The sequence below is a fragment of the Perca flavescens genome, chromosome 8 (assembly GCF_004354835.1).
Source record: "Perca flavescens isolate YP-PL-M2 chromosome 8, PFLA_1.0, whole genome shotgun sequence".
Classification (NCBI taxonomy): domain Eukaryota; kingdom Metazoa; phylum Chordata; class Actinopteri; order Perciformes; family Percidae; genus Perca; species Perca flavescens.
This window is the reverse complement of record NC_041338.1, coordinates 486,095-507,485: the sequence shown is the minus strand read 5'-3', so window position 1 is coordinate 507,485 and position 21,391 is coordinate 486,095. Positions and strand designations below refer to the sequence as shown.

The 21,391-nt window shown below is 41.6% G+C and overlaps 2 protein-coding genes across 3 annotated transcripts; one reads left to right on the top strand and one right to left on the bottom strand.

The window, feature by feature from the left end:
- The first annotated feature begins 167 nt into the window (after window positions 1-167).
- zgc:56622 (aldose reductase) lies at window positions 168-8,282 on the top strand. Its single transcript, XM_028585692.1, has 10 exons — window positions 168-489; window positions 1,453-1,629; window positions 1,967-2,083; window positions 3,405-3,482; window positions 3,609-3,725; window positions 4,486-4,598; window positions 5,137-5,224; window positions 5,301-5,384; window positions 7,369-7,451; window positions 7,526-8,282. The coding sequence occupies exons 1-10, from the start codon at window positions 400-402 to the stop codon at window positions 7,557-7,559; spliced, it is 981 nt and encodes a 326-aa protein (XP_028441493.1). The 5' UTR covers window positions 168-399; the 3' UTR covers window positions 7,560-8,282.
- Window positions 8,283-8,824: 542 nt separating this feature from the next.
- On the bottom strand, window positions 8,825-20,934 carry klhl36 (kelch-like family member 36). Of its 2 annotated transcripts, XM_028586453.1 has the most exons (9): window positions 20,618-20,934; window positions 20,064-20,141; window positions 19,050-19,241; window positions 15,796-15,918; window positions 14,860-15,081; window positions 13,923-14,228; window positions 13,047-13,271; window positions 11,541-11,698; window positions 8,825-10,356 (listed from the first exon to the last, which is right to left on the bottom strand). In XM_028586453.1, exons 2-9 carry the CDS (start codon window positions 20,139-20,141, stop codon window positions 9,819-9,821), a joined length of 1,842 nt encoding a protein of 613 aa, XP_028442254.1. In that variant the 5' UTR covers window positions 20,618-20,934; the 3' UTR covers window positions 8,825-9,818. The 2 variants fall into 2 exon arrangements, with proteins under 2 accessions (XP_028442254.1, XP_028442255.1); XM_028586454.1 differs by lacking the exons at window positions 19,050-19,241; window positions 20,064-20,141; window positions 20,618-20,934 and adding an exon at window positions 18,529-18,557.
- Between the last annotated feature and the right edge of the window lie 457 nt (window positions 20,935-21,391).

The window sequence follows — 21,391 nt, the reverse complement described above, 5'->3', positions numbered from 1 at the left end:
GATTTCTTCTTACAATGTGACCCTGCCTTTTGGTGTGTTTATGTGTGTGTGCACACTGCTACCCGTATGAGAATAGTGACCTTTGCAACATGCGTCCTCCTTATACACATTAATACTTCATGGTGGTGAAGCTGTGTGTTGTCCAATGATTAACTACTGGGCTGATAAGGCAGGAATAGGAGAGAGAAAGAAATTGGGGAAGAAAAAACACAGAGAGCGAAGGAAAGAAACACGTCAGATAGAGAAGTAAAATCAGCATAGATAAAGGAAGGACGTTGACTCAGCAGTTGCTGTTTGAGGGGAAAAAAAGAGGAAGAGGAAAGCTCTGACAGTGTCCAAGTGTGTGCAGCAAGTGCATGCTGAGTTTTCATTTTGCTGCTTTTCTCCTGCCGTGGTTCAATGTACTCCATGGAGGACACACAGGTGGCCAGGACCATAGAGCTGAATGATGGCACACAAATGCCAGTTTTGGGTCTCGGGACTTGGAAGGTAGCCTAAACACTCATTTCCTATTATTTTACAGTAAACAATCCAATTGTTAGCAATTTGTTTTCTTGCATACAGTTTGAGAGTAATGTTCTTAATTATGCGTTGTGAATACATGCATTTTAGATAAAAGAGTATTTACTGAATGAAGTAGAGAGGCAAGTGAAAATACTGGCTTCTGATAGGCAGATTATTCGTCCTCCCCCAGGGCAAATGGCACAGGACTTCCTCTCAGGCTGTACATGGAAGCTTATTTAGCTTTCTTGCCAAGAGTTAGAGAAGATCAAAATCAGAAAAGGATTTATTGCCACAAAAAGTTACACTTATGTGGAATTTGCCTTGGTGAATGGTGCATACATGAACAAACAAACAAACATATTAAACATGTATATGAAATAAACAATGAATACAGAAACAAATATATACATACAAACTAACTTGCATATGGAAAAAGAGGCTCATACCACTCTATCTGTGGCTGTGGCTCAGGTGGTAGAGCGGTCCAGACAGCTAGCTAGACTATCTGTCCAATCGGAGTTTTCTGTTGCACAACTAAAACTACTTTTGAACGTACACATATTCCACCTAAACAGTAGTAATTCTCCCATCCCAGAATGCTGTGTGGACTAGCCAGACCCTCTGTCTCAGCGCTGTGGAGGAAGGTCTGGCAATGCAAGACTACTGTGAATTAACTATGGAGCTTGAACAATTAGTCAATTAGCTTAGCATAAAGACTGGTGCTGCCAGAAATTCCGCCACATGTCCTTTTTTCGTCCGGATGTCTGTCCCCTTCCTCTTTCTTTGTTCCAAGTTGATAATATTTTCCAATGCACCTGCACAGAAGAATTTTTGGATGTGCGAATAATTTAGAAAAGCATGTCACGTGTTTTATATAGCGGGTAGATACTGTAGTGCTGGAGGTGTAAGAGAGTAAAGCTCATTTTAAAAATGTTTTACTTCTTGCAGCCCTCAAATCTTCCCCCCACCTCAGTCCAGGGTGCAGTGGAGGCTGCCATTGCAGCTGGCTACCGCCATATAGACACCGCTTACAGCTACAACAATGAGGTTGATATTGGCAAGGCTCTGTGCTCAAAGACAAAGCAGGGCATCATCAGGCGCCAGGACATGTTCATCGTCAGTAAGGTGGGTGCTGAGGAGAACAGACGTTACAGCAAGCCAGGGTGCAACATGAGAAGGGGAATACATTGTTTTTATTTTCACAACTGATGCATTTGTCTATGGCAGAGTAGGAAAAAACTCCTGTCACACTTAAAAGTGACTGAATCTTACACATAAAATAGGTTTTCTGATTAACTCAAAAAAGCTTTTGAGTTACTTAAAGGAAAAAGTATTGTGTTGTAGATGATGTTATGCATTAATGTGTGCTTAGATTTCTTACCTCTTTATATGCTTTTGTATGTTGCTGCCCTATGCAGCATATTGTTTACCTTTCTGTTAACACTCATGTCCTTTTTTAAAGTTGTGGTGTACCCATCATGCCCCAGAGGACATCCCTGTGTGCCTGAATAAGTCTCTGAAGGATCTCCAGCTGGACTATCTGGATCTTTACCTTGTGCATTTCCCTGTTGGCCTAAAGGTTGAGTGTAACTTTTTAAATATTTTTGACAGAATTTAAATCACACATTGCCAGACCTATCTGCACAGTGCTGAAGAGTTAGGTCTCGCTACACACTCTTGGATAGGAGAAAAAAAAATCGCTCTGGGTTGTTTTCATTTTTTTTAAATCAATCACTCAATCGTCTCAGTTGGCGCTAAGTCTGTAAAATAGTCTGGGGAAGGAACTTGTTTTGGTGGAACATTTGCACCCCACAAAAGAAAACGCCACACACAATATTAAATGAAGTTACTGAAGCTCACGTTACTGTTCATAGTACAGTAACGTGAGCTGTTTAAATTAGCTGGATACACGGTTTAACCATAGACTGTAACAGTTTAACGTAATTTGCTCTCACCAGTGTATCACTGTGTTTACCATGTCCATGGCATGTCCCGTAGCAAAAAGAACGGCAATGCATAGAGAGCGGACATCCTGCACGTCAGGCTTTATCTTGGAAATGTACTTCTCTTAATCCAGACTACGTGATTCTTGACCATCAGGGAGCTGAAACCCTCCAAATCAAACCCAGAGAATTGCTCCAAGACACTAATGGCTTGTCACAGTGTTATACACAACCATCCTAATGGGGTTGTGTTTCTAACCGCCTAACAAAATGTAACTTCAATTTAAACTCTGTTTTGGTCTCCACCAACTCCATAAAATACACAAGTATTAAAATGTAAATAAAAATATCTGTGTCTGCTTGAGGTTTGACTTTATTTAACCACTAGTCACTAGCTGTGTATGCTGTTTGGTGCTGGGCAGGTAGTGTACAGTGGACTTATCAAAACTCATCTGAAAACAGCAGCCTGCTTTTGCTTTAAATGGGGATAAAATGCTTTTATATGGGGGATTACTGAGAGCAGGGAAAGTCAACCATAGACTTTATGTGCAGGCCAGAGAACCACAATAATGGCCTATGGTCGGCTAAAACAGTTCATTCTCACTGCTTTGTCACTATGACAATCCTGTTCTAGTTACATATAATTTTATTCATTACCAATATCCAAAATATCACTGAATGCAGGTTTTGAGTTATTTCTGACTGTTTTTCTAAATGTTGTGTGTTAAATGTGTTTATTATCCTAAATATGTAATTATAGCACATTCCAGACATAAAGGGAATTTAAAGGGCTTTACATAAACAAAAACATGCAAAAAAATGAAACAGAAAATGTGACAGGTCCCAAAAAAGAGAGAGAAAAAAGAGGGAAGTAATTATAAATGTTGTGAAAAGGACACATGCCATATCTTTGCCATGAAGCATTTGTTTGACTGCTACCTTAACATTTCTTCCTAGAAAATGGGTGATGAACTTTTCCCAAAGAAGGATGGGAAGATGCTGACCTGTGACATAGACTATGTGGATGTATGGAGGGTAAGAACACATGTACTCTTTCTCTTTGTATGTGCACTGGCACCTCCACAGCTGCCATATACAGTATATGCAGCTCTACACATACATCTACAATATCTTATACAATGTCTGTTGTTGTGTGTGCAGGGGATGCAGGCCCTGCAAGCATCAGGAAAGGTGAAGAGTATTGGTGTGTCCAACTTCAGCATCCTGCAGCTGGAGAGACTTCTTGCTCTGTGCAGGGTGCCTCCTGCTGTCAATCAGGTATTATATAACATTTACATATAGTTGGGTCGTCCTAATAGTGTGTTCCATGCTGGTGTCACACCCGAGTTGAATGCGTTTCATTTACAAGTCAGATTTTTCATTGGTTTCATTAGCTCTAGCCAGGTTAGCCATTGTTAGCAATACCAGTTGTCCACAGTATACAGCATAACAACATGTCCACAGATAGAAGTTGGACAGGACTGTGTGTATGACACAATATCTAGAATGTTGATTCTGGATAGGGATAATATCCTTGTGGATATCTGAAATGTTCTTTTTGACTAGGAGGAATTGAATTACGGTTATATCTGACATAGGCTAAATAGCCAGTCTAGCTACAGTATTACATGTTAAAACGGCCACTTTAAAATTAGTTTTGACTACTACAATCAAAGTTGAAGATATCTTGAAAACTATTTCAATGTTGTGGATTTTTTAAATTACCATTCTGACTAGATAGAGAATATGATTTTGACAAGGAGAAATGCTATTATGGATATCTAAAAGGTAATTTTAGATAGGAGTGTGATTAAATGTTAAAACGGCATGCCATAGTGATGATGTAATGTTATTATGTGATGAATTGTTGATGTAATGTAATAATGTGATGTAATCACATTGCATCATTTAATCATCATCATGTAATGAGTCACAGGTTATGCTTTTACATCAACATTAACATTAACATAACATTGTTGTGTAGGGACATCAGCATCCATATGTGTTCAGCTTTTGTTTGGTGTTATGTCATCCATAGATCGAGCTACATCCCTACCTGGTGCAGACAGATATGATAGAGTTCTGTAAATCCAAGAACATCGCCCTGACTGCCTACAGTCCCTTTGGCTCGCCTGCGAGACCCCCAGAGCTGTAAGGCACACAGCAACACTCACACATTCCACTGACTCACAACCCGAACCCTCCCCGCCAATCAGTCCCAAAACGTCCCAGTTAGAGAGGAAATGCCGTAAACATATTCTTTGTAAATCTTTACAATCATTCCCCAAAAGAACCAAGCAGGCCTGCCTTTTTGCACGGTCCAAATGTTCTTCAAAACGTGACATTTTCAGCGTGTAGCTTGCTAGCTCGAAGTTGGTTGTTGATGTTTCCTGAAGCAAAGACGTTTGAGAACGGCGACACACAGAGGTTTTATTTTCTTAATAATTCCACACTCTCTGAGCTTGAGTTGATTTGGAAGTAGTCTAGTCAAATATACAGCTCACAAGGATATGAGCATGCAGAAAAGGTGGGGTGGGTCCGGATGTTTCTGATGCAGACTGAAGTAGGATCAGTCTAGTGGAATATGGAGTGTTGAGTGCGATAGAAATGTATTATATCCATCAAGCCTACTGATTCTTGTGAATTTATGAATCCTGTGCTCTGGTCTTTTGTATACTGCCTATGATAGGGTCAGAGGAGACACTGATCCACATAAGCTCCTGGAGGACCCAGTCGTAGCAGATATAGCCAAGAAGCACCGACACAGCCCTGCACAGGTCAGTGTGAGTCTATTGCATGTGTGCAAGTGTGTGTGTGTGTATTACTTTGTTTTTAACAGTGGTATTCTCCTAGGTATTGCTGAAGTACCATGTGCAGCAGGGTATTGCAGTCATCCCAAAGAGTGATAAGCCTCATCACATCCTTGAAAACACAAAGGTAAAACATATTAAAAAAACACATGCATATAAGGGCTATGGCATGCCATTCAGGTGTGGTAAGCATTTTGTCCTTAAAAAGATTGTACTGTATACATATTGTAGCCTGGAGACAGTGTGCATGCATTATTTTTTTCATTGGATTGACAGACTTCACCATCCCTACAGCCCTAGGGTGCCTGAAAAAGTAAAACTAAAATGTCCCTCTTCTCATGATGCATAATGCCAGTGTTGTGTCAGCATTCACCACAACATGCAATGTGCATAAATGTTATCATGGAGTATGTGATTTATTAGGGACGCAGATGATGATAATGGCTAAGTTGACCAAATAGGCAATAAGCACCAAAGTAGTGTATTTCCCCTTTGAAGGGCTGGTCTATTTTTCCATGTTTTTGTGTCTAAGTGACTGATGGGAACAACAATTGTTGAAATTGGTCCAGTATTAAGCAAGACCAGTGCAGCCGACTGCCACGATACAGGCTGCAATGTAATCACACTGGGCATTGTGCACAGTCAATTTACGTCCACTAAAAGTTCTGTTTTGTGTCTGACAACATTATGAAAATGATTCCTACAGGTATAGACCTTTTAGTTAAAGAGTAAGATCCTTTTAGTTTAACCAGAAACAGCTTTGAGGTCGCCATCGCCAAACCCACCAGCAGGGGCGGCGCCAGAGATGTTCTTTTGCTGGTGCTTTGGGGTTGCTGGACGTTTCAGTGAGGGTCTCTGAAACGTTGAGTTTCCCTTGACACAAATATAGCCTAACATTACACACACTCACGCAGATGCCCACCCACCTCCACCGCGGTTTACTAAGCAAGCGAACGAGAGAGATTGATTTAAAGTTGCCGATACAACAGCACCATAGAACTCTGATTAGCCCACCAAACATATTTCAAATACCAGCCAACCAGCCGGGTTCAAACAATCATTACTGCAGCTCTCATACAGTGGCTCAGAAGAGTAATGCAGCAGGCCAAATACACCACACACATAAAAACACACGCGCCTGTAGGCTATCCTCACAGTTTTCACACTTGCACATATGGTTAAAATAATGTAGTCATGTCTGTAGTGACTTGTGGCCTGGCTGTGCGGTCCCCTGGTCTGATGTCATGTACAGCAGGGTGACGTTAAGCCTCCTCAGCAGCAATCACGGCCGTGGTCAGCTCATCTTCCTCCGGCCGCTTTTCTTCGTCCCGGTTGGTGACAAGTTCACCATATCTCTCAGTCTCATTTACAGGTTGTGATAAAGTCTCCACACCTTGATGTTTAGGGAGTAAAAAACTATCCATTGCTGGCGTAAGACTCACTTCTCTAATCCTAACCAAATATTGAGCTCTTCTTCTTCTGTGTGAAAATGTTACTGTGGAAGTAAGGTCAAAAGTTCAATGTGAGCTGCACCCTTTGGCCGAATACGATCACCTGTGTTTTTTAGCCTAAAAACAATTGGTTTGTTTCATTAATGTATTTATTCATTTTTCAAATATAAATTATACTATTTACACGTTAATTGTTTATTTATAAATAAATCAACCACAGCAATTTCTTGGGGATGCTAAGGGGGTGCTACGGCAGTCCTAGGCGTAGCCCTATCCCATCCTGGCCCCGCCTATGCCCACCAGACTCCATTTACAGTAAATAATCACTACTTTTAGTGTGTATAGAGCCAGCATATTTCCACATGTAAATGGGTGAATAAAGGGTTTATTTCAACCAAACTAGAGTCATGATTATTGGAACAGTGGAAAGATGAACCAAGATGGCTTTTGTTAGCTTTATTCTGTTTCTGTCGACTTTGAATAAAAGTCCTCCTATTAAAACATACTGTAGGAAAACAAGGTCCACAACAGAAGTTACCCTTTTACTGTACTGCAAGACTTATAAAACACTATTGTCTAGTACTAACATTTAAATTATGAGCATCAATATAGTTGTTTGTAAAGACCCATTGGTCAAAAATAGTTTCAATGTTTGTGCAGATGTTTGACTTCAGTCTGACTGAAGAAGACATGAGAGCACTAAGAGGACTGGACCGAGGGTGGAGGGCCTGCATGCTCGAGGAGTAAGTCAACACACAGCAAGTTTTCTGCAAGGTGCAGCTATTTTCCCAGTGCTGATTGTTGTTCTGTTTCTCAGAATCAAGTCTCATCCGTACTACCCCTTTGTCTGAGGCTGCCAGGAGAGTGGAGAGAACAGACAGCACACTGGATCTACGCATAATTGTCAGACCAGCTACACGCAGTCTACTGTACCTGCAGTATCACACACTGTAATTCATCAGTGACTTGTTTACATAATAACAATAGAATATGAAGAGGGAAGACAAATCTGAGGATGGTTGCTCTTATTTGCTTCTGCTAAGTCACATTATTCAAAAGCACAACATTTATTTTCAGTGTTATGCAGCTGATACACAGATTTACCTCCCCCTAGAGAGCCTAATTACAAAAACAAATTAACTTACCTCAGTAACTGTCTGAGACATCAAATCCTTCTCCAGCTCAATGAAAATAAAACTGTAAATGTTCTTTTATTTGGAAAACAGCATTTGACCAACATTACTTTTCGTCATCTCATCCATTGGTTAAATCCCCTTTAAAATCACATGCAAAAAAACTTGGGACTCGTATTTCACGTTTGAAGACTTAATGTAACTTAATGTACTGTAGCTCTGCATCATCTCCAAACTTCATTCTTTCCCTTGATATCCACCTGCCAGTGGTGCAATGTAACTAAGTACATTTACTACTGTACTACAACTTTGAGGTACTTATATTGTACTCTAGTCTTTTCTCTTGATTCTTCTAGTTCTATTTCATAGGCAAATATTGTACTTTTTACTCCACAACATTAATCTGACAGCTTTAGTTACTAGTTAATTTACAAATTAAGATTTCTGCACACAAAACACATGTAGTTTATAAAATACTACCCAACAATATAATGCCGTACAGCTGAAATGATTATCCAATTAAACACTTAGTTGATTGACAGAAGTGATTTTTCTGCATTGAGTACTTTAACTTTTTATACTTTAAGTATGTTTCCCTGATGACACTTACATACTTTTACTTAATAATTAGTATGGGAGAAAAGGGAAATATTTTGTGAAATGGTCTGAAAGTTATATTCATACAATTAGCCTTTGTTACCACTTAGTACATAACATGCAAATAAAACCACTGTAGATTGAGCACTGTGTAAAACGGTTACAGCTTGTTTTTTAAAAACGACAACACGTCCCTAGAATTTCTTTTATGAATATAAAAGGTCCCTGGCACAGAAAAAGGTTGGGAACCACTGCTGCAAAGCCCTTTGGATCAACTGTGTTGCGTGTAAAGTGCTTTATAAATAAAGTTGATTTGATTCAGCTTCCAAATGTGATCGTAATGAATGTGACCAACACATTTTAGGTCATTAATAAGCTCTGAAAAGTGACTTTTCTAATGTTTTTAATGTTACACAATCAATTCTTTTTTAATTAAAGGCAATTTGACAGGTTAAGACTTGCAAATGCAAAGTCCAATAAAAGATTCTGAAAAATTTATGAAATTTCGCTACAATATACAATAGTGAACATTATCATTTTCTTGCATGAACTCTCTAAATATGTGTTAAGGTAGGCAGTGGGGGATGGACCTTGAAAAAGCACAAAACTATATGTGCTTTGGTTTCGGAAGGTCCTGACACACCAAGGCGACCGCTGGCCGTCGGCCGAATAGCCAATTCATCTTATTGGCTGTTCAGCTTGGAAACAAGAGTGAGGAAAACAAACAGACGACTGTGAGAGGCACAGGGAAGGCCTGCAAGTATCATGTGTAACAGAGATAGACTGCAAAGATGCAACAGACTGGCATAGAAGACCCTGTATGTAGAAAGGGTTTTCATAATTGGCAGTTTGACATCAAGTCATTTTGAGCCTCTCTTCCGCATTTGTGTATAAGTGGGCATTCACACCACCCGCGTCGGCCGTCAGATGGTGCTGCAAAAACCCAGGTCTTTCCATTCATTTTTAATGGGCTTTTGTTTATATTCAAATTCTTGATTTTCTTAACCTTCTTATATTTAGAGAATGTGCAAGATGCACCTACAACACCAAAACAAATTCCTTGTATGTGTAAAAAAACATACTTAGCAATAAAGCTTTTCTGATTCTGATTTGGAATCTTTACCAAAAAATTTATAAAAAGTGGTAACCATTATTACCACTTCTCTTCCTTTTTTGATGCTGCAGTCCCCCTGAGATTGTGAGAAAATGAATAGGGACATAACAAAATATGTATCTTATATAAAAAAAAGATTTTGTATCAGAAATATGTATCAGGCTTGGTCTCAGTCAAAGGTCAGGCCCTGTATTTTTGGACAAAGAAAAAGTCCCTCATCACAGTTGTTACATGGGGTGTAATCTTCCTTTTATCCCTTTTCCCACCTAGTTCTTCTTCTCTGGAGAGGGTGATGATGGTGAGGGCTTCAAAGTGCACACACATGCTGAGGCCCCTGCGGTGCGATTCGGCAGGTCAGGTCCCCTAAGCCATGAGCGCATCCAGGGGTAGTACACCTGAGTGGCTCTGGAGAACTCCATACCCTCCCAGCTGTAGCCCCCGAGCACAAAGATTCTGTCTTTCCAGACTGAAAGCCCTGCCTCGCTGTTGGGCAGCAGCAGTGGTGACACCCGGGTCCACTGGCTGCTGCTTGGGTTGAAAGATTCCACTTCCAGGATGTCGAAGCGCTCAGTGGTGTCTGCGTTGTCATCGCTGCCCCCGATGGCGTAGATGAGGTGGTTAAGGGAGGCCATGCAATGCCAGCCCCGGGCCACAGACATGGGCTGTTGTTCCACCCACACATCACAGTCCGGGCATGAATTATAACTCAGGAAATCTCGGCGGTACGGGCCGATCTGAGAGTCGTGACCGCCTGAGATGCAGACTACACCCTTGTAGACGGTCCCAGCATGGGCATAAGTAGACCTAGAGAAGACAGGATTCAAAAAGCCAAATTTAGCACTGCAAAAAAACAATAGCTAAAGAAAAAATCAACATCTATGATAAAGCTCCAGAGACTCTATGGTGGTGGAGACCTCACATCTTTGGCAGAGTTCAAAACAAAAAGCTGGCAAAACAATAAATGGGCACAAGAAGTATAATGACAGGAGGGCATATATAAATCACCATATTCTATACCAAATACCTCGATATCGATACTGCGGCGAAATCGTCGGGTTGACTATTGGTGCTTTCACAAAAAATGTTCACAATGAGATTTAGATAAATAATCATCAATAATGTGGATCTAACGAGGAAGTGGACGAGGTTAAACAATAGAACAGCTGGAACAGTCTGGTAAGTTCACCCTAACGCGCACACAAACATTCAGAAGATTACAATTTTAAATATTGCCATGTGAAATTGCATTATGATATGATCTGCTTGCGCGCTTTCACTTCACGCATGAGCAGATCAGTTTCTTCCCATGAACATCTCTCCTTCCTGCTCAGCAAATCCTCCATCATAACAGCTATGCTCCAAGGTGTGTGTACACACACACACACACACACACACACACACACACACACACACACACACACACACACACACACACACACACACACACACACACACACACACACACACACACACACACACACACACACACACACACACACACACACACACACACACACACACACACACACACACACACACACACACACACCTAACCTATTGGTAGTGCAATTTGAAAAGTCAGCATCCACCAAAGCCATACAGGATGATTAAGAATTATGTATTATATTATATACAATGCACATTAATCAACATTTCTGTAAATGTCAGTGTTAGCCAGTCTAATTTTCAACTGTAGTCCTAGTTACCCAGCATGCATGTCTTGATGTTGGGAGGAAACCGGAGCACCCGGAGCACACCCACGTAAACACGGGGAGAACATACAAACTCCACACAGACAGGCCCTGCCCTGGACCAGTGATGGAACTCTGCAGTGCCAACTTGCTGTGAGGCAGAAGTGCTAACCACTGAGCCACCGTGCTGCCGTGATACATCCTCGGGGAACCACAAATGCCAAATTTCATGGCAATCCAATCATGAGAAAAAGTTGCCCGTGAAGCAGCAGACCCAGTAGTAAAATGTGTTCCTACCTGGGCAGTTCTGCCACATAGGACCAGCTGTCCTCAGCGGGATGGTAAACCTCCACAGAGGACAATGTTCTGGTATCATTCCTCCCACCCACGGCGATTAGGCACTCTCCCATCGCCCCCAGATAAAAATCTGCTCGCTGCTCGTTCATTGGAGCACCCTGGGAAAGCATCACAGTGTCAATGTGTCTGGTCTATGCAGCTGCCGAAAGACAAGCAGATTGGGAATCTTCTTTTACTCTGATGCCTCCTCAGATAAGTTTAGTTTGGTGTATTTGTTTCACAGAAAATGAAATACAAATTACATTGAAGAAATACAAAAATACATGTGAGAGTGTGGTAGAAATGGCTTATTCAAAAACCACAACCAAAAGAAAATACACAAATGTAGACATACAAAATTAACAGAATAATTGCCCTATTTACAGTACAAACAAATGTTTCTAAGAGTTTTCCCCAAAATCACACAGTTAAGACAGCAGTCTATTTTTCGTCAGATTAGCTCGACGGCTGAATGTTCTGGTACTTTTGTTTGTGCTTGAGTTGGGATGAACATCCAAATCCACATGATCAAATCCAGCAACCCTGGGCACAGCTCAACCAATGGCACACTAGCAATATGAGTGTAAAAGTTTTTTGGAAATTTCCCAAAATTTTGGATCCCACATGACCTCTTTCACAGCCATTGGCAGGAGCACCTTTACAGCAGTTTGATAGACTTTTTTTTCCCATAAGCAACCCTAACTGCCTGAAGGGGCTCGGTAGATGATGACAGGCTAAATGCTGATATCAAGAACATTTTAAAATGGCACTTCATCTTTTGGGATTTATTTATTGTATTAGGACAATACTCTTGTGTTGTCTTCCCGTCGACTGTGCAACTTTTTGTTTTTCTGGGTAAAAAATAAATAAAAAATGTTCACTTTACCCGACCTTTTAAGTCACTTTTATCCAAGTTTGTATTTTGATTTTTTCTGCATCTTTTAAAGATTTTCAATGTTCTTTTATCAATTTCTTTTTTCAAATGTTAAAAAAAAATGAATAAAACACTCAAATTCAATGAAAGTAGTGAAGTGATCATTTATTTTACTTGTGAAGAGCGTTGTAGGGTGACGTTACAAATTTTTTTTTAATTTGGTTGAAAGGAACCCAAATTCCTGATATAGAAACTCTTTGAAAATGGGTCAAATTTATCATTTAACATGAATCAATGTTTCTGTAAATGCACCAATGTTAGCCAGGCGGCGTAATTTCAACTCTAGTTCTAGTAACCTAGCATGCATGAGTTTATGGTGGGAGGAAACCTGATCACCCACGCAAACACGGGGAGAACATACAAACTCCACACAGACAGGCCTGCCCTGGACCGGGGATCGAACTCTGCAGCGCCAACTCGCTGTGAGGCAGAAGTGCTAACCACTGAGCCAACCCTGCTTTACTGTATACACTTCATTTGTAAACTGAGAAGTATTTGACAAGGAGAATGGATGTGACTCTTTGGTACAGTACCGTGGTCCACTTGTTGTGGCGGGGGTCGTATCTGTGCAGGTTACAGGAAGCGCCTCCACCGTTGTCCCTGGACGAGCTGCCACCAGCAGTGAAGATGAAGCCCCCCAGCACTGCCAGGCGGTGGTGGCTCCGCTCTGACGGCAGCGCAGTTTCCACCACCCAGTTTTTCTCGTCACCGTCCAGCCAGCAAACATTGGCGCTGAGCTCCTCTCCACGTTCTGACACCTAGCAGTAAAGGGAGGAGGTTACAGGAATCCATGTTAGGCAGGGACGGAACGATACACTCAACTCTTATGAGTTATGATTTGATACTACGTATAAAAATAAATTAAACTCAGTTTACGATTTCAGGTTCCGGATTTGATTTACTCACAAATTGGTCCAATTCAGGCACTAGGGTTGTAATATCTTAAACAAAAAGTGCCATTAAAGAAAATATTTCTTTCTTTCGAAGTGAGAACAAATATTCTATATGAACACATTTTCGAGCAAATAAATAAAGAAGGTAAATGGTTACATTTGATTTTGATACTCTCAAAATTAAGTCATCATTATTATCAAAGTAGACTCGCATAGCCAGACCTTCCTCCACAGCGCTGCAGAGGAGGGCGAGTCCACACAGCATTCTGGGATGGAAGAAAACGTGTTCTAGTTTATTGGCATTTCTTTAAACCAATCACAATCATCTTTGGTGGACGGAGCAACGATGCCTCTGCAACAATCCCGTAAATTAAACATCGTCGATATAGACCACTTTGACGATAGTCTATATCGACAACGTTTCACTAGTCAGACCTTCCTTTGCAGCCCTGTGGAGGAAGATCTGGCAATGCAAGACTATCATCAAAGTGATTGGTCACCATCACACATGGGTACCTCTCCTCCAATCAGCAGTAGGCGCTCTACACCTCCCCTCGGCGCGGTGCGTCCTGTTTGCAGGAGCGGCTGGGCGCTGGGCCTGGCGTGATATGCCTCAGCTTCCTCCAGCAGGGCCTTGCAGCTGGCATCCTCCGTCAGCAGGGCCCGCACCGCCGGCAGCACTCGGCCCATCAGGTCCTCGGCTGGCACCAGAGGGAGGCGGATGTGGGAGAGGAGCTGTGCGGTGTGGGCGGCCCGCTCAGGAGTCTGGCTGAGCCACTGCAGGGTGGCCTGGAGAAGGGCCTCCTCGCTGTCATGCTGAACCTGAAGATGACGAGAGGAGCTCAGATATTTGTTGAAGATATCTATATTTATATTCTACCTAGAATAAACATTTTAGATATCGGCAATAGGATTCTTACCAGAAAAAATAATATATAATATCTAATCATTTTGACTAGTACTAGTCTTGCATTGCCAGACCTTCCTCCACAGCACTGCGGAGGAGGGTCTGGCTCGTCCACCCAACTTTCCGGGATGAAAGAAAAAACGTGCTCTGGTTTATTGGCATTTCTTTAAACCAATCACAATCGTCTTGGGCGGGGCTAAGCTCCGGAGAGAGCCACGGTGCCTCTGCTAAATAGTCTCAGGAAGGAACTGGTTTTGGTGGAACATGTGGACGTTCAAAAGTAGTTTTAGTCGTGCAACAAAAAAACTCTGATTGGACAGATAGTCTAGCTAGCTGTCTGGATTTACCCTGCAGAGATCTGAGGAGCAGTTAACCATAGTCCTCACAAATCCACCGGAGGTTAGAACGCCAACACAGAGACAGAGGAAGGGGACGGACATCTGGCCGAAAAGGACATTGACGGTTGATATAGACTAGACTACAAATGTAATTAAGGATCAAGAATAAATGTTCAATGTCCACACATAAACAACGTAGAGTAATTACCTGGCCACTGGAGAGGTAGGATGTGAGTTTGTGTAAAGGAATGCTGTGAGAGAACTCAGGGGTGAAAGAGAGCATGGCAAAGCGTGCGAGGATGAAGTCATCGATGCACGTCTCGAGTGGCTTCAGGCTGTAGAGCAGCGCCAGCTCCTGCAGGTGAAGGTAGTTGTCCTCACTCAGCTCCTCCTTCAGGTAATGGCCACAGACTTCCACCACTGGACCCACCTGAACAACAGCAGCCTTTTACATCTCACAGGTCTTCTTTATAATGAAAAAGCTTTGTTTCCATCATAATATATAGTTATTTTAATCTCCTAACAATTTAATGGGGAACACTTTATTTTTACCTGTTATTAAGCATTTGTAAGCACTATACAAACTATGAATAAATGCACCGTAACTTCCTCTAACTACACTTGCCACTGCCAACCTTGCTCACATTTTACGCTGACATTTTTTTGTCCCTTTTTGGTTTTCTTTTTATTACAATATCTGCGGTAGCTGGTTCCATTTTGTTGAAAGTGGGGAAGGTAATGCATTCTCACCATTTAGTTTTGGCCTATAGCCGTTTGTCCTTCTGTCTTTCACATACAGTGTAACCTTGCATACCTGGACATATCTCCACAGTGCTGTGGTCTGGCTACATCGCTTATCATTCTGGGATAGGGGAAAAGAAACCTTCTGGATTGTTTGCATTCCTTTACTCGAGGCCAGCGGGCCAAATCCGGCCCCTCACAAATTTTTATACGTTTTTTTCAAACTGCAAAAATTTGGCAGATTTTCTAACTTTGAGAATGGGATGCATCAACAGTGCCCTTGCAAAATAGAAAGTGGAAATCCGGCAAGTGAGAGACGCACCAGATGTCAGGCTCTATCCCAGCACCGTACATCCGAAAGATATACTGTATATCTATACAAAGAAAGTGCCCAGTTTCTAACCTGCAGAAAGTGGGCAGCTTCCAGCACATGGTCAATGTTTTCTTCATCCAATGGCAGCTTTCCAGTGTACAGTGAGTCCACTACAGTCTTCAGACCGATGTAGGACATGCCAACCAGCTCCACCTGCAAAGGGGAAGAGAACAACAGAGGTTAATCAGGAGTGGGACAAACAGAATGCTAATGTCTGGTTACTCCATCCCACTACACATTTATCACAGCAAATGAGCTATCTTAACCCTCATGCTTTCCTCGGGTCAAATTTGACCCATTTTTAAAGTTTTTTATATGAGAAAATATAGGATGTACAAATAAGTGCCAAAAATGTCAAAAATAAACTAAAAAATTGGAATTGTTAGAATAGCAATAAACAATCCAAAAATGTCAAAAACTTTGAAAAAAGCACCAAAAACGGCAAAAAAACGGGAAAAACATTGAAAAAGTGACAAACCCGTTGGAAAAAACGCGACAAAATGTCAGAAAAAGCAATAAATATGTTGACAAAAAGTGACCAAAAATGTTGGTAAAAAAGCAGCAAATGCGTTGAAAAAACAAACAAAAAACCTTTAAAAAAAAAAGCAACTAAAACAACAAAAGTGTTGTTTTTTTTCATGGTCGATGGGGAAGACAACCCAAGGGTAAATTACTTTACTATTACTAATCTCTACCTGGAAATGGAGCCAGACAAAGCGAAAGGAATGCAGTTTTTTAGAAAGGAAGAGACACAAAGAAACAAAGGCTGGGACAATGATTCTTTTGCGATAAATGGGTGCTGATTTGATTTGTATTGCAATTTTTCATTTATTGCGATTCTAGAAGTATTGTGATTCGATAGTATTGAGTATTGCGATTTTCTTTTCCTTGTTTAACAAAACCTAAAGTTGAATAATACACTTCTAGAGACAACGGCCCTCATTTATGAAACGTGCGTACGACCTAAAACAGGCGTACGCCGATTCCTACGCAAAGCTCGGCATTTATCAATTTGGACGTGAGCGTAGGCTGCGATCAAATCTCACGTCTGGTCTGAACTCGTGTACGCAAGTTCTCGAGTCAGTGTGGACTTGCGGTGCAGCATATAATCAGTTTAACAGGAGAAGCAGAAGTCATCAGTTGATCACATATCAGCAATGGCAGATCTGGCTCTTTTAGAAGACCTCTATGTGCCAGTCTGCAACATTGTTTTAGCCTGGGGGGTTCTGCACAACATCTCGCAGGAAAACACGGTGCCATAAATGTAGCGATGGAGCCAGATGACCCGATGCCCAGAGAGCAGTGTCCAGAACAGCCCCAACTGAGGGCTATATGAAGGAGACAGGATATTATTCCTCACTTTTAAAATGTAGCCTATAGTGTTATGTTTGGCAATGATATTCAATACAGGAAACATGACGATGCACAACATTTTTATTTATTCTTCAGGTTTTTGTTTCTCTTTCAAGTGAATGATTTATTTCTGCCATTGACCAAGTTATTTTGGCTTGTTTGTCCAGCCCCTCTGCTGTCAGGAGACAGGGTCCAGCACGGGGGGGAGGACACGCGCTCCCCTCAGCTGTTGCCTCGTTCCGACAAACACGAGTAAAATAAAAGACACTGCATAAACTCCGCTACCGTGTGTTTATTTAATTATAGGTACACCTACATGTAGGCCTAATAGATTGCAATAGAAGCCTGTATATTACTATTAGGACTATAGAAAATGTGTCAAGGATGTATAAATGAAATAGGCTAAACTTCAGCTGGAGTCCGATTTACTACGGCAACACTGTTGACCGCATCAGTGATCTCTTTTCATCCCGCATTCTTTCTACAGCCTTTAATACCAGTTTTCAGGCTGCCAAAAAGTACACACGTTAGTGCAAATGAACCGGAGATATCAGGGTTTCAATCTCCACCTCTGAAAAGTTCCGCTTCTCAGCCGGATTACATCTCGCCATGTCGTAAATTGTAGGGGCGAGGCCTCAAAACCCAGAATATATTGGGGCGTGATATTTAAATGACGATCGTTTCCAGCCGCCGCATTTATCAATGTACGACCATTCTTACGCTCGGATTGGTGTGATACGAACTTTTCATGAATCCCACGTGAAGCCTGTCGTAAGATGATTTCTGCGCTCATATCTGCGCTGGTTTCTACGTTAGGTTGATAAATGAGGGCCAATATATCTTATAGTGCTCATATTATGCTTTTTGGCATTTCCCCTTTCCTTTATTGTGTTATATATCTTTTTGTGCACGTTATAAGTTTAAAAAGTGAAAAAGCCCAAAGTCCCCCCCCCAAAAGGACTTACCATCTCCAACAGAAAACACTGTTCACAAACTGCTCCAAACAGCTCTGTTGCCTTTACTTCAGAGACAAATGCTCGTCACTTTGTAACACACGTTATAATGCTCGCCTAGCTGCTAGCATGGCACGCCCTCATACTCTGCTTCTGACTGGCTAGTAGTCCTTACCTAGCTACTGTCAGGGCACGGCCTCATACTCTGCTTCTGGCTGGCTAGTAGTCCTTACCTAGCTACTGTCAGGGCACGGCCTCATACTCTGCTTCTGACTGGCTAGTAGTCCTTACCTAGCTACTGTCAGGGTCCTGATACTCTGCTTCTGACTGGCTAGTAGTCCTTACCTAGCTACTGTCAGGGTCCTCATACTCTGCTTCTGACTGGCTAGTAGTCATTAACTAGGTACTGTCAGGGCACACCCTCATACTCTGCTTCTGACTGGCTAGTAGTCCTTACCTAGGTACTGTGCATGTGTGACTCCCAACAAAGATGGAACAGAAGTGAGGGCATATCATAGTGGGGGTCTGGGTGTCCTCCCCAGGAAACTTCTGAGCATCAAAGACTTCATTTCCTGCATTCTAACACACTTTTATACACCAATTCACAGTGAAAACACCTTTACTTAGCCTATGCAAAGAAAAAAAAACACAAACGACATTCAAAATATATCAAAATTATAATGTGTGTCATTGGGCATTTTTAAGTGGGTATATGGAAATCCTGAAGCTTTCTTAGTGGGTATACTGCGTATACCTGCGTATCACGTAGACTACACCATTGGTATAAAATGTATTTCATTTGTAAAGAAGTACATAACATTTTCTGCTTTCAGTCGGTTTCACTGGAAACGGATATGATGTAGTGTGCGGTACCGTAAAAATCACAAGACATACGTGAATCGATGTAGCTCCCATTGTTCAAATGATCTATAGAGTTCCCTGATATTCCCCAGTGTAGAAACATTTCTTTGCGTGTACCTCCTCCTGGTGTTGCTCCCTCATGCCCAATGTGAACATGGCATGGAAGTATGGGCTGGAGAGGGCCAGCAGGGCTCGGTGAGCAGGGATCCGCTGCTTGTCAGCCACCAGCACCACATCACAGAAGTGGTTGCGCATCCGCTGCTTGTTGAGGCCCCGCAACACATCCTCAGCATTCCTTAAGTACCACACCTGCCAGCACAACACGTTTGTTGAAGGTCTTGGGAGAGCTTTTTTTTACCCTCTCCAAAAGGGTTACAATTTGACATCCTGTACTGCTACAACTTTAATTTCTAGTCATAGTTCTATTATCTTTATTATTACTATAAGAAGTATAAGTATCTGTATCATTGTCTCTGTGTCCCATCCAACAGCGGCAAATGGGCTGCCTGTCTGTGGTTTCTGCCTGTAAAAAGAACGTTTTTGCCTCGCCGCTGTTGCACCACATGCTTGGCCTCAAGGACACGCACAATGACTTCTGGTGCAAAACGCAGAATGTAATCTATACTGTGTTTGTTTACAAGAAAACTCCACATGGTACCTTTTATTATAAGTGCTGCTCACTACAAATAATTCAAAAATAAATGTTGTAATTGAATAAAAGTTTGTAGAGAGACATTGATATGTGCACACTCTATTGACTGTCTTCTGAGATTCTGGTATTTTAATAAAGTCATTAATAATCTGACCAGTAGAGATGATAGGTCATGTGAGAGTTCCTAGGGACAGACTGTGGCTCAGAAGAAATGAACTATTCTGTACATTTGACATAGCAGCTGGCAAAGCATTCACAAACCGTTCAACGTAATCAGAATGTAACATGTCGAGAGAATACTTTACTGTAGTGTCCTGAAACACTGTCCTGCCTCAGCAAGTGACACTCATCCCTGCAAGTGGGCTTCACACACACACACACACACACACACACACACACACACACACACACACACACACACACACACACACACACACACACACACACACACACACACACACACACACACACACACAGACCTTGGATTCACTGTAATTGGATTCACTGTCAATGGATTCACTGTCACTGATCCGCTGGGGCCGGGTTGGCATCATCATCTAAAGCACACACACACACGCACGCACGCATAACACACACAAACACAAATGATTGCAATATTAGTGTGTAACAACTCTGCTTAAGTAATGTGCTCCAGTCCTAGTAACCTACTAAATTAATCCCCCACTGAAGCGATTTAGCCTAAAGTTACATGGAACTGGACGTATAGAGTACTAACGTTGCAGTGTGTAATGACACACACACACACACACACACACACACACACACACACACACACACACAGATGTGTGCATAATGACAGCTTAATATTAATCTTGCAACATATAGGCTAAGTACAATACAAACCTATTTGGAACATATTCCTTAACATGCCAAAGGTAAAACAAAACAAACAAATACAAAATAAAGACCCATAACAACCACACACACACACACACACACACACACACACACACACACACACACACACACACACACACACACACACACACACACACACACACACACAGCTTACATGTGGACGTATCGTGGAGCAGAAGGTATAGGAGTAGGCAACACTGTGATACAGTCAACAGCAGCTCTTGCTAGCGCATTTTAGCACATGAAGGACAAGCAGCTGCCTTTTTTTGGAGGAAACGATAACAATGCGACTCTTTTCAACGACGACACAAGCTGCACCGCTTCCCGAAACAGTCTCTTGTAACACAGTCACTTCTTACAGATACATATTCCTGTAAATACTGTTTTTTAGACCACAGAAAGAGCTGAACAATGCAGAGTATCGCCAGCTGAGCATAGTATATAAGCAGCTGAGCTAGCCTCAACACACGGTCTTCCGGTTTTTGTTTTCAGAATAAAAGAACATTCGGGTGATAATCATAAAGTCTATGATGACAATGAGAAGTACACGGTGAGAATATATACAGTACAATATAACAACCTCCAAAACCTGACTGTGTGAAAGGAACCAATGGTATATCAAAATATAACTTTATGTCATTTTCACTTGGAATTTAATCATACTATTATTTTGCCATTTTATTTTGTATGGGGTTCCATTTGTGCCAAAATTAAGTCGACATGCTACCTCCAAAACCTTGATGTTGTGATTCAATGCAAGTACATTCAAGACTGGCAGTGTCACCGACCGTTTAAAAGACATTGAACTATTCCATGGTCAATACGTAGGCGATATAATGAACTTGTTTGTTTGTAACATAATTACTCCACACTGCAGCGACCAAGAACAGACTACAAAAAGACTATAGTTTGTTTTTTTATGCGTCTT

Excerpts from the sequence above, each read along its gene's own strand:
- zgc:56622 (XM_028585692.1), top strand. The coding sequence starts at position 400 with ATGTACTCCATGGAGGACACACAGGTGGCCAGGACCATAGAGCTGAAT. Across the intron at positions 490-1,452 it reads TGGGTCTCGGGACTTGGAAG|CCCTCAAATCTTCCCCCCAC; the intron begins GTAGCCTAAACA and ends TACTTCTTGCAG. Across the intron at positions 4,599-5,136 it reads CCTGCGAGACCCCCAGAGCT|GGTCAGAGGAGACACTGATC; the intron begins GTAAGGCACACA and ends TGCCTATGATAG.
- klhl36 (XM_028586453.1), bottom strand. The coding sequence starts at position 20,141 with ATGATGATGCCAACCCGGCCCCAGCGGATCAGTGACAGTGAATCCATT. Across the intron at positions 19,242-20,063 it reads CCAATTACAGTGAATCCAAG|GTGTGGTACTTAAGGAATGC; the intron begins GTCTGTGTGTGT and ends TTGTGCTGGCAG. Across the intron at positions 14,229-14,859 it reads CCTACCTCTCCAGTGGCCAG|GTTCAGCATGACAGCGAGGA; the intron begins GTAATTACTCTA and ends CGTCATCTTCAG.